Source organism: Cygnus olor, chromosome 7, assembly GCF_009769625.2.
Source record: "Cygnus olor isolate bCygOlo1 chromosome 7, bCygOlo1.pri.v2, whole genome shotgun sequence".
NCBI lineage: Eukaryota > Metazoa > Chordata > Aves > Anseriformes > Anatidae > Cygnus > Cygnus olor.
This window is the reverse complement of record NC_049175.1, coordinates 15405612-15418998: the sequence shown is the minus strand read 5'-3', so window position 1 is coordinate 15418998 and position 13387 is coordinate 15405612. Positions and strand designations below refer to the sequence as shown.

At 39.0% G+C, this 13387-nt stretch overlaps 1 protein-coding gene across 1 annotated transcript in view; it reads right to left on the bottom strand.

Moving 5' to 3' along the window:
* Window positions 1–247: 247 nt before the first annotated feature.
* Window positions 248–13387, bottom strand: part of PCDH15 (protocadherin related 15) — a 738374-nt gene continuing 725234 nt past the window's right edge. The window contains exons 36-41 of the mRNA XM_040563503.1: window positions 13357–13378; window positions 11814–11852; window positions 9864–9937; window positions 8972–9104; window positions 6806–8243; window positions 248–3716 (exon numbers count right to left, since the gene is read on the bottom strand). Of these exons, the coding sequence (XP_040419437.1) occupies window positions 3163–3716; window positions 6806–8243; window positions 8972–9104; window positions 9864–9937; window positions 11814–11852; window positions 13357–13378 (2260 nt within the window). The 3' untranslated portion in view covers window positions 248–3162. The remainder of the gene's footprint in view (window positions 3717–6805; window positions 8244–8971; window positions 9105–9863; window positions 9938–11813; window positions 11853–13356; window positions 13379–13387) is intronic.

Sequence of the window (13387 nt, the reverse complement as noted above, 5' to 3'; positions counted from 1 at the left end):
ATCACAATCGTGCTGTCCTTTTCCCCCATACCCACTCAGGCAAATAATGGGTGCATGGAGTGTACCATTAATACTTAAACCTTTTAAGCACCCTAACAGGCCCTGTGTGGGGATTTCTTTGCAATATTGCTCATAGCAGCACACATTTAAAGAAAAATAATGGAAGTTTCTATTTTTTTTTCCAAACATACCTTGTCCTGCCTCACAGTATTGCACTGCCCTTCTACAAGCCACCAAGTCTGTCATTTGAACCTTTCTTGTACGGAAGACGTAGCACAAGCCATCAAACTGTTAGTGCCTGCTTGGAGGAGCATACAAATTAAATCAATGTAAGGAGCAATGAGTATCACCTTGATTGGTCAGCCATTGAGCAGTTCTGCCACCCAGGGGAAAATACTCATGCCTTGCATAATCAGCTCTGCAAATTTTAGTGGTTAAATAGCTGAAAATTATATCCCAAGACCCAGATATTCTATTTTATTTACTGTATCTGTAAAAGCAATGCTAATACAAAACTTGCCAAAAGAAAGTGGAAGTGACCATTTTTCACTCTATCAGCATGTACTGTTATTGCTACTGGTTCTGGCACCCACTGTCTGCTCACAGTTTAAAATCTGTATTAATTTACACTATTTATTTATAGTGTTACATCCACAGGAAAAAAAAAAAAAAGAAAAAGAAAAAAAAATACACCCCTAAAATCTTCTGAACCTGTAAAAGATTTTACAAAGCCCTTTCTTTTCAGTCAGTATTCATTCAGGTCATTAAGTCTTTACAAGTTTAGCTAAAATCAAGTTAGATTTTAGACAAACCCTACCCATTCCTGAAAGAATGAAAGTTTTTAAGCTCTTTGCATTGTGGGAAAAGATATGAGCACATGAACAGCACAAAAGAGAAGGTATTGACAGGTTTTGCGCTTGATAAGCATGCGCTGTACTGCTGACCATCAGTGATGGGCATGACAATCCTTCACAGCACGCAAGCTGGCAGAGCTGTGCGTCTCTAATGAAAACAGGTAGGTAGAAAATTGAGAGTAGCTGGAAGATGATGTTTCTCTAAAAAGCGTATGACCTTAGAGTCTTTAGTAAAAGTTGAATTGACAGATCTTGCAAAAAAAATGATGTAATGAAATAACAACAGTATCTTAAACAGGATTAAAATATAACATTTTACTAGTTATTTCAAAGAATAGATTTTTTTTTTGTTGTTGTTCCTTCCATCATTCTTGTCTGCATGTTCAGACACTAGCTAAATTCCAAACAGCTATTTTTTGTTAGGTAGCAAGTCCATATATGCCAAGGAAAAAAGAGTTAGGAGCAAGAAATACCCAGTATTTTTTTTTTCTCATATGGTAGGCTATGTTGCATTTCTCATGCCTAAAAACAAGCACCACCTCAAAATATTTGGTTGGAAACCTCAGGTTTCAAAGGAGGTATTTGACAGAAATGTGACATTTACATCACCATAACATGCAAACAGCTTCTAAAGACAAACATTAAGAGGAATTGCCTGTAGGATAACCTGTGCAAGGGAAAAACAAACAAAATCACAGCAGCACAAGTCCATTTACTGCCAGAGCAGAACCAACAGCTATTGTCATCCAGATCTTGTGGTATAGCAACAGGGAAAGAATGATGATGCCAATCCTTTCCTTATTAGTTGCACGCATTTAACTGTGGACTCTTCCCATCTTTTAAGAGGTACCCATATTGTTCTCACAACTAGTTTGATCTCATCCTGAAGAAAAAGTTGGCATAACACAACAGGACACTTTTCTCACATGTATAAATATACATATATGGTTTTTGCTAATATCACATTGGAGAAGAATACTTTGCTCTGCATTGTTAATTTCTTTTAAGTATTACTTGGTGGTTATGAACAATGATGTTTCTCAGCTCCCTGTTGAATTTGTAACGTGACACACTCACTATTTCGAGTTATAAACAGAAATTAAAAGCAGCTACCAGTATTTTATACAGTGTATTTTACAAGTAATGCTCACTTAAAAGATTTTGGAACAATTCTGTGTTCTGACACCCCTTGTCCTTCACAGCTGCATTTCTGCGTATTACTCTCAGAAAGTGTTCGCTTTTTATCCCCTTCACCATGATCCATTTGTCTTTACAGCAGGTTTATGTTCAACACTATCAGAGTGGAATGGTGATTGTACCATTTAACCCAAAAGCTAGCTGGGCTTGAAAATGTATCTATCCCCTTCCCATTAATTACTTTTTATACCTATTTCTATCTCACAGAGTCCTGTATCATCCTGGCTTATTTCAGAGGAATATAGCCATAGAATGACAATTATTGATGGAGCATAAAAACTGGAGCTAAAGACCATATAAAGAAGAAAACAGCACTGATCTGGGAAGAGATGAAAAGATGAAAAATTGACTAGAGAAGAAAATTGGAATGAGCTAATTTACAAAAGAAAATGAACAAACCACGGCAAGGTAACTCTGAATAAGATTAATTGCTTTACATTTCCTTCCTCTTTGCAATTTTATCTTATTTAATCTTCTGTTCCATGTTCCTGTTTAACAATGCTATAGCCTTACAAACCCCGATTCCACTCTTACATTAGTTTGCTATTTCAGTGTTGAGTGAGATCATCTGTTGGAAAAAACTGGTGTATCACTATTGACTTTGGTATTGTTACTCAAATTTAAACCAGCAGATTTGCTCCATTGACTTTCATGGATTTATTTTTAATTTATTACTCTGAGTTCAGAATCAAGAGCTCTGGATATAAATCTTGAACATAAATAGACAATTTTCCAAATCTAAACAGTATAGCCACAAGTACCATTACAGGAAAAACAAGCTAGGCATGTATAGAACTGTCTGAAAAGTTAACCAAATGTTGCTGTGCAGTTATTAGTAGTTTACTATTTATTAAACAATAAATCAAGATAAAAAATCTAATTAACTTAAATGAAGTATTGTTTAGTGAAATAGGAGCCTGTCAAAACAGTTGTTGGGGGGGACAGTTAATTGGTACAAATGTGAGTGCAAATTTTTTTTTAACTTTAAAGCATGTCATTTGTAGTATACAACATATGTGCATGATACAAACTTCATACATTTTCTTCAGTGACAATAAAAAGCGCAGTTTATTATAAACTGAAGTAAAAATTAAAATTTAAAAAAAAAAAATCACAGTTTTGTCATTGGTATGTGAAGATTATTCCAAGGGCCCATCCAGAGCTCCTCTTCATCTGACTGTGTGTGTTCACTGTGTGACTCCAAGGGCTCTTTGACATCCTCGTTATCAACAACTGATTCCTGCTCTTCTGTGCTTTTCATTTTGGAGCCGCCTGGCTTTGCTACTATGTTTTCAGCCCCTATAGAGGAAGCAAATGAGACGCTACAAGGCCTCGTGTTCATTTTATCAGTAGAAGATGGTCCCTTTGACAATGTGTTCAGTGGGACATTCTCCTCATGTGTCACTGCAAGCTTGTCCAGTTTCTTGAATTGTTTCCCCAGCCTCACTGGAGATGTGACTTTTAAATTATTAGCAAGGCAAACACGACGGGTTCTGACAACAGAGCCATTCTGTGCAATGTAGATGTTACCATTGACGTTGTTTTGAATATTGGGGTTATTAAGACGATTCCTCTGGCTGGAATCAGGAGCACTGTCTTCTCCAGTGGAGCTGGTCTCATACTCTGGGTCAACTATCAACTTGATCCTTTTCTTTCTGGCCCACTGTTTAATGATAAACAGAAATGTTATTAAATCTCAGTATGATTTCTTACAGCTTTTTGTCCTTTTTCCTATCTATCTCATCTTTTATCTAGGCATTTAGTATGAAATTTTAACTTGGCATTTTGTACTATTCCTTTTAGACTGTACATTGGTATTTCCTAACTCTTCTGATTACCACTCTGTGCCACTACCATGTATGCCTAATGCTTGAACACACAATCAATTCAATCAATTCCTTGTACTTGCAAGTTACAAGGATAAACTCATTTTAGTTTGTGAACAGCATCCTTTCACTTAGATGGTATAAAACAAGGTATAAAAGCTATAAAGGTATAAAAAATTAGATTTTTTTTTTTCAAGTAGTGACAAATTCAGTGAGGGGTTGCTAGATGCATTCAGCTGTGCTGCAATTAAGTCAAAGTGCATCTTCTTTTGAGAATTCTGGAAAAAGAGATGTTACTTCCTGAGAGTTAATCTCTGTAAATTGCAGTATTAGTAAGCGAGACATATTTCAACAAAGCAATGTCTTGGTGTGTGTTACAAAGAGATAGGAAAAACAACTAGATTACTACCACTTTATAAGACAAACGGGAAGGCACTGATGATGACAAAATTGTGTGATACTTCTAATAAAATACTGTACTAAGGGGTAAATGCTTAGGAAGGCCTTAGAAGTTTTCCTTCAGAGTATTACTGAATTGTAAAGTCTGCACAGAAATGGCATTGAGCAGGGCTACTTTATATGCACACTATGTCCAGGAGAAAAATATCTCAGGACCTACACAAGGGAAACTCTCAGGCACGATGTTGGCAAAATTGGCTGGTTAGAAAGATTGATGTAAGGCTTTGTGCCAATTCCAATCTAGAGGAACCAATGGAGATGCTTTGCTATTAAATAAAAGATGGTGGAGAAATGAGACTTTTGGTTTTATGTAATCCATACACATTCTTAACGAGTTAATGCAAACAATTTCCATGTTGCAGTAACTTTACTAATATTGATTACAAAAACCCCATTACATAATTTATGATTGATTCCTGGTGATACACTGAAACAAGCTACCATTGTTCTTGAATTAATAAAGCAAATGCTGTTGTTTCACTAAGGCAGCAGATACCATCACAGTTAACTCCCACTGCAATACATACACATGCACTTAAGAAAAGACAGTTTTAAGAAAAAGAATATCATGCCAGAGAGAAACGGGTGATGATAATTCTTAAGCTTTGAGAAGTTACACTTTGTACAAATTACTTATAGGCCTATTCATTTGTTCCTGATAAAGACATATAATTTTCTTCATACATATGTATTCAGGTGGATGAACAGACGGACTTGTTTAAATGGGATCTATGGGAAAATATCATGTGCAGCTACAATTTTGTGCTATATGGGAATACAAAAAGTGAGTCATCATAAACCCAGTTCACATCTCAATTGGAATTCCAGACACAAAATGAAAAGTTACTATCACGTTTTACAGCTCAGCACCCATTGCCCTTCCAGGGTAACTCCCCAGCAGGCTGAAGTATCCCACTATCATTAAAATTCAAACATTTTTCTTGCTCCCTCTAATAAAGACTTCCTGGCAGAGCTTTGGTGCATATGCCCAAAGCCAAATTTGTACTAGCTCAAAAGTACTCACAAGACTAATCCAATACTGGCTCAAAGCTTCAATTTTATTTAAGCTTTCTATTGCTTATTTGGATAGATGGTTGAGAAACAACTCTATGGCTTTTGATAAAAGGCAGATGAAGTACAGATAGATTGTGTGTATACAAAGCTTTCATACTTGGTGTGCTGGCAGCACGGGTAAGAGCTCTGTGAAGCAGTAAATCATGCAGGGATTGTTTCTTATAGGAAAATACAAAGATGACAACTTAAGTTGTAAATAACAGAAATCCTTCCTAGGCGATCATGCTTGTTCTGAGCAGAAATGTACTATAAGATTTCTCTATTGAATGACATCAGATATTGCAGCTTAGTGAATTTTAAAAGGTAAATACCAACATACTGAACATAGTTACCCAGCAATACTTTGCCATTATGCATCTCAAACTTTTAATATATTTTTTAAAAACAAACAAAAAACAGCCAAAAAAAATCCAAACCCCACACAGTAAAGCGGGAAAGGCAGAAGTTAGAAAATATAACTCATTTCCTCTTATCGAATTCACATTGTACACCTACCTCTGCACTCCTGCCTTGTACATCAACCATACCTGAATCCCATAATCCAGAAGCAGTTTAATCCCAGTGCTGCTAGTAATATCCAGCAGATTTGGGAATGTTACTGTGCTGCAATTTCAGTTTTCCTCCCAGAAAATAGGGCTAAGGTTTACACCACAGAACTCAGGTGAAGATTAGCAAATGCTTATATGGTAGTGAAATGTGATGAAACCATGTATGACCTTCAAGTCATAAATATCTTCATCCTCATTCCTGTTCTCCACTGAATCCCGTATGTTTTGCACCTTTTCCTTCCTGTAAGTGCTATTTTGTGACACAGACATAACCTGCCTGAGCACAGGGCTCTTAACAGGTTTGTGCCACCATGCTCATTGAGCTACCCATCACAGCTAATACAAAATGCCATGTACTTTTGCATCACTATATGCATAATGCCAAAGCATTAAATGTAAAAATTAGCACAGTGCCTCTTTAACTACATTACTGAAATTAGCAGAGAAAGAGAAGTATTCTTTCTTGCCATTGCTATATGAAAAGAAATCCTTCTATATCCATCAATAAGTATACCTGAGTAGTCTTTCAGAGGAATTATATTAGTTTGGTTTTCCATAGTTCTATCCTTAACATAGCATAAAAGATTTAAATGCTGAAGCAATAAGCTTTGCCATTTTCTTTTTGGCTACCTCTAGTCAAGCACGAATTGTTTAGGAAAGACCACACAGAAGGCACAGCAAACAAGATCACTCCTTATTGCAAAATCTCCACCTACTGTTGTTCCTTTTCAAAAGGACGTAGAATCACCAGCAGTCTCTGACTCCGTAATGGCAGTATTGAGGGTCTCGTCTGACTGAGACTGACTGTGTTCCTGGGATATCTTTTTTATTTTCTTTCTTTGCATATTAGTGTCTGAACTTTGATTCCCAGTATCAGGGGAAGTAGCAGTTTTGCTAGAAGGGGTGCTAGCTGTGCTCTTTGTCCCTTCAGTACCTTTGGAAGTAACACTGATTTCACCTTCTAGGCAAGAAGATTCATTCTTACTGATAGCTTTCTCCTTGTCACTAGCATCTGTATCAACCTCCTCTGTGCTTTCATCTTCACTATCCTCACCATTAATTCCTGATTTTCCTCTCTCGCCTTCTTTGTTAGCAGCAGCTCTTGCATTTGCAGATGTTTCAGAAACTGCGCTATTGTTTGTGTTATCTGCATCAGGGCTTGCACCGACTTGGTCCGTATCTTCTTGTTCATCTTCTTCTGAAACCTCTTCTATCGTATCTTCTATTTCAAGGCTGGCAGAGGAAGTTTTGCTCTTACAGCTGGATCCTGAAGCTTTCCTGTAGCTTATACCTGATGCAGTAGAGCTGATGTTTGATTTCTGGCTGGATCGCCTCACTCTGCCACGAGAGCTACCTCTCCTACTTTTTATACTCGACCTTTCAGTGCTTCTTCTACTGCTGGACTCACTAGTCCCCGATTTGCTGAATGAACTTTGTGTAGATGAGCTCCTTGAGAGGCTATCATCTTCATCACTATCAGACTCTTCCTCATCACCATCCTCTTCAGAAGAGTCCTCCTCTGATTCACTGCTGGAGCTGGATCCAGATTCATCATCAGAATCCCCCAAATCACGCCCAGTTTCCTCATCAGAGTCCACAGTACTTTCAGTGGCTTCATCGTGGTCCAGAGTTACTTTCAAATAGTCTTTATCTTCTGACTCCGAGCCAGAGCTACTACTCTTCGCTGATGACTCATCTGAAGAGTATTTTCTTCTCATCTTCTTTTTCTTCTTATCCTTCTCATAATCACTATCCTCATGTTCGCTCTCTGCTGTGATGCTTATTGAAACTCCTGATTTTGCTTCATCTCTTTCATATTCTTCCTCTCCTTTTCCTCTTGCATCTTGAAATTTTCTGGAGACGCTAATGCGTTTTAACACATGATTTAGCTTTCTCATTGAAGGTCTGTCGTCTGTTGATTTCTGGAAGTAACTTCCCCTGATAATCATGCTTTTCTCATCAACCACTTGGCGAGCTGACATCAACTTGGCATAACTGGAATCTTTCCTACTGGCTTTCACTTTCTGCAGAATCATTGGGAATATCTTTGCTTTCTTCCATGGAGAACGAGCAGACTCAGCTCTTCCTACTGGTTTTTGAGCACTGACTGCTACACGACTTAAATGCATCACTGCTTTTAGTTTCCTTTTCCCCTGGCTGGTTCTATATACTCTTCCAGACCCATGCCTTAGATCCATCCCACCACCTAAAGGTCTACCTTCTATTTGAGCCCCTGCTCTCTGGCTTATACCTCTGCTTGAAGGACCTCTGACTTGACTCATTCCCTGCAAATTATGAAAATGGAACTTGATTACAATTTGAAATATAGGTATTACAAAAACTCATAGCCTAAGTCAGTAGGAACAAATGCAACACTTTTTCCCAGGATTAAAACTAACTCACTTGTTTTAGAATAGCTTTTTACCAAAGTTATGAGGAAGCTTTACTCGTAGAAGAGGCTGCAAATGCACAACTACCTTGCCTTGGCAACAGGGAAAAATACTGGTTCATAAATGTTATCTCTTCTCATTTAATAAAAACCCATGTGATGGATTAAGAGTCTGGTAATTCTGAATATTAAGTTTAAAAAATGAACATTTCTTCTGGCTGACACTGATATTTCAGAATTTCCTTACATTCAGTTGTAAACTTTAAGTTAAATTAGTTTAGGTGACTATTTTTCTCACTGGAAAATCACCAGTTATAGGCTGAATATTAGTAACACTCCATTCAGTTAAGAACATAAAATGGAATTACCTAAGGCCATGTGGACTTTCATTGAAGTCGAAATCTACATTAAGGGAAAAACTAATGTGCATATTAAAAGAAACTTTGCAATTCCTTTTCATTTCTGACACAAACTTTACTGGTCATTACAATGGCAAATGATTAGGATTGGAAGAGCTGCTTATTTGGTCTATATAGAGTATTCTAATTACAAAATCCATTTGATTAGGTTTACCAATGCTTCGCCTTGTTGCAGAGCCAGATTCAACACGCCAGAGATGCCTACCTCTTCTGCTGTTGATCCGTGTGGGCTGTAGTAGTAGCCACCATCGTTCTCCACCACGACTTCCCCATACTCATCGTACATCCCCGAAGGAGACAGCAGTCTGCGGCGGCTCCCATACTGAGGCAGTTCATACCTGGCAAAAAAACATCAGTTCTTTGTAACATGCAACAATGTACTCACGCGTGTCTCCACACACAGCTACGAACGTGCGAACTACAAACTATTGCAAATGGCCCAACGCCCATTACAACCAGAGGGAGCCCCAGCTGCCAGGTCTCTGGGATCTCCTGAATGCAACGACCTTCTTTTCCAGGTACCTCATCTTCTTTGTTATTTTTTTTTATTTTATTTTATTTTTTTTTAATTGAGGGATGAAAGAGTAGATTCTCTAGGATCAGTTCTGGAGAATCCTTGCAAGCTTGTAAGAATAGCAATAATCCCTATAGTGCTTGCAGTCAAACAGACTTTATCCGAAAAAGGCAGGATGATATTTTTCTAGGTAAATGTAAAAAGCCAGATGCTGGCTAGGAACTATGAGCAGAAAGTATCACTGAACTCACGCTGGTGAGACAGAAAAGGGGAGGAGATGATGTAAATTCATCTCCAAGACAGCAGATATATGCAAATAAAAAAGAGAATATAAAAATGGCATGATAAATGGAGTATGCACGCTGTGGTGCAATAATTGGATTCCTAAAGAAGCAGGGTGTTACACAATGCCCCTTTAACTTTCAAGAATTGAGTTTTGTTGTCAGCACACTCATTAGTGGATGCAAAGATTAAAGTAATCCTGAGGTGAACGGAAGTCTACAGATTAGGCGCTGTAATAATAAACATCACCAACCTTGAAAAGCAGCATGTTTAGAAATACATAGGAAAAATGAAAATGTACCCATGCTCATAACTGTAGTAATCTTGCCCATAGTATTCCTGCCCTGGATCAATTCCAGACTCCATACTTAATTCCTGTTGAGAGAGAACACCGATTGAATGTAAACAGTGACACACGGTATGACTGATGATAAAGACACAAAGAACAGTACCCCAAAGTGCAAAAAAAACAAACAAACAAAAAAAAACAAAGAAAAGGACTATAATAATTCAAGGAACACTGTTAACCATCAAGAACCACAATGAGAAATCAACACAAGCTTTAAATGACCCCCACCCTGGTGTATTTCCTGGGAGTGACTGTTCTAAGTCTGCTAAATGCAGGCGCTTGCTGGTGTGGGATGCTGTCTCACTTACCCTGCATAAAACTCCCATTCACCCACTGAAATACACTTTGCCTATTCAGGGAATCACACTGGGTCTAAAAGATTTGAAACAGAAAGTATTGTGTTTATAAACAAGAACTGTCTTTGCACTTCACTGCAGTGTACTAATACTTCCATTAACTCGGCAGGCCAACTGCTTAGTTCATCTCCAGGTACAATCATCGATTATCAGTTGACTAATTATCTGAAAAAATAGATCACGCTTGAATAGCAAGGAAATTATTGTCTCTGTGAATCTGGACATGAAGCTAGGATAGCTTTCCATCTGTGTGATGAAGCACATGGGAGCAACTTAAAGATGCTCAAAGGCAAAATCACAGAATCATTCAGGTTGGAAAAGACCCTTAAGATCTTCAAGTCCGACCATCAGCCTGACACAACCAAGTCCACCACTAAACGATGTCCCTAAATGCCACATCCACACATCTCTTAAGTACCTCCAGGGATGGCCACTCCACCACTTCCCCGGGCAGGCTGTTCCAACGGCTGACCATGCTCTCTGTGAAGAAATTCTTCCTGATATCCAATCTAAACCTCCCCTGCCACAACTTAAGGCCATTTCCTCCTCCCCTAACATTTGTCAACCAAGAAGAGAAAGACACCCACCTTACTACTACTTCCTTTCAGGTAGTTGTAGAGAGCAATGAGGTCTCTCCTCGGCCTCCTTTTCTCCGAACTAAACAACCTCTGGTCCCTCAACTGCTTCTCATGTGTCCTATTTTCTAGTCCATTCACCAGCTTCATTGCTCTTCTCTCAAGGCATCCCAGCAACTCACCATCTTCCTTGTAGTGAGGGCACAAATCTGAGCACAGTACTCAAGGTGCAGACTCACCAGTGCCGTGTACAAGGGACAATCACTTCCCCAGTCCTGCTAGCCATGCTATTTCTGATACAAGCCAGGATGCCACTGGCCTTCTTGGCCACCTGGGCACACTGCTGGCTCATGTACAGCCCCTGTGGACCAACACCCTCAGGTCCTTTTCCTCTGGGCAGCTTTCCAGCCACTCTTCTCCAGACCTGTAGCACTGCATGGGGGTGTTAGGACCCAAGCACAGCACCTGGCACTTAGCCTTGTTGAATGCCATACAACTGGATGCAGCCCATTGATGCAGTCTATCCAGATCCCTCTGCAGAGCCTTCCTAGCCTCAAGCAGATCAACACACAACTTGGTGTCGTCTGCAAACTTATCCCCTCATCAAGATGGTTAACAAAAATACTAAACAAAGCTGGCCCCAATACGGAGACCTGGGGAACACCACTTGTGACTGGCCACCAACCAGATTTATGTCCATTCATGACAACCCTTTGGGCCTGGCCATGCAGCCAGTTCTTCATCCAGTGAACAGGATATCCACACAAGCCATGAGCACCCAAAATAACAAGAGGCAATAAATTTCAAGTATTTAAAAACTACATAAATGGATTAACAAATGTTAGAGCCTTCCTTTTCATCTAAGACAGTCAGGAAAAAAATTACCCAGCAAAGATGAGTTTTGATTAGGAAATAATGTAAAAGCCATTTTAACTGTTATTGAACAATTAGGACATAAAAAATACTGGTACCTCTGGTCTGAGAAGAGAAGGTCTCAGCAACTGCTGTTGCTACAGAAGAAAATCAGAAAGGTGTTAATTAGGCAGTAACAATTAAAACACAAGTCATTTGTGTCAGAAGATTGGAAAGAAATCTTAACAACACAGGTCCTTTAGAGCCTTTCATATGGCAGTCACCTGGGTGCTTCCATATTCACTGAGAAGGAGAAAACTGCTGAGCACCTACTCTTGTATTATCACTTTATAGTCCACTATTTATTATATGAAATCAGCTTTCCAGTTTATGTGGTGATTCTCTAGATTATTTAGCTCAAGGACTTTTATCAGAGTCCAAAAGAATTATTGTGTCGTGTGTGTTGTAGACAGCAGGGAAACAGTGGCAAACAAAAATTCCCCACAATGGGTAGAAAGCAAACCTATGGGTTTGTAGAAAAGCCTCTGATTCAGCTACTAAAAACCTGAAGTACCTTGACTTCTACCCTAAGCTTCTGCTGCAGTACCATCACTTCAGTCCTCTATCTATATTTCTGTACTTCTGTGGCTTTTAACTAAATGCCTTGCAACCACAAATAGACTTGAATTCACAATCCCAATTAGATAGTGAAACATTATCTCACTTACTTTCTTTACAGCTTATCTGTTGATTCCTTACTCTGTGCAGGACACTGTGAGAAAAGCATGCTGGGGTGAGCAGAGAGACCCCTGGAGGTCACACAGAGAGGACTGACAGATCTATATGGTGCATCATAGTTAAACACAGGTCATTTTCGGCAGTCACTTTGTTAATTAGTCTGCACCTCCAGTTTTATGTAAATGACTTAGACTAATACGCATTAATTTGCAGTTTTGTAAATTAGGATCAGATTTATTCAGGGAGATCAATACTGTTATCTGAACACTCCTCCCAAAATTTGGTGGCACTATTTCAGCCGAAACCAAACCCTGGGAGACGGGGAAGCTGAATTGTGAAACATAAATCAGCTCTGCAAATCAGGAGGCCAAATCACAGCACAACAAACTACTGAATAAGCAGCAGTAGGCTCCAGAAGCTCATCCTAAGACTAATAAAAATGGTAAAGCACTCATGAGTAAATACCAGCCTTTATGATAGAAACACGTCAGAGGATTTTCTCATTATTGAATGAGTTCATTTAGATTTCTGAAGAAAATTCTCCATGTTACTCGTTGCTGGAAGAAAGACACTGCAAGGACAGACCACAGTGGGTTGCAGAAAATGTCTGTGCTGGGCCCTTGACAGTGGGCAGCAGCAGATGATTAAATCTGCTGTAGTAAAACACAGCAAGCAATGGAGGCAATGCCCTATGGAACTTTTTGGCAGGCTGTCAAGCAGCAGTCTCCTGGCCTGGAGGTTATATTTGTGCCACGATGGTTCCAAGCTACCACTGAAAAGTACAGCTCGTGAATACAGACACACTTTTTGAACGACTTTGTATTTCCGGTCTCTAAAATAGCCACTGTTTCATAACACAGGTTTGTATGGAAAAAGTTTGTTGATATAATTAGTAATTCAAATGTAACTAGGGAACAGCCTTACCTCTTGCTGTGCATATCCTCGCCTTGAAGTC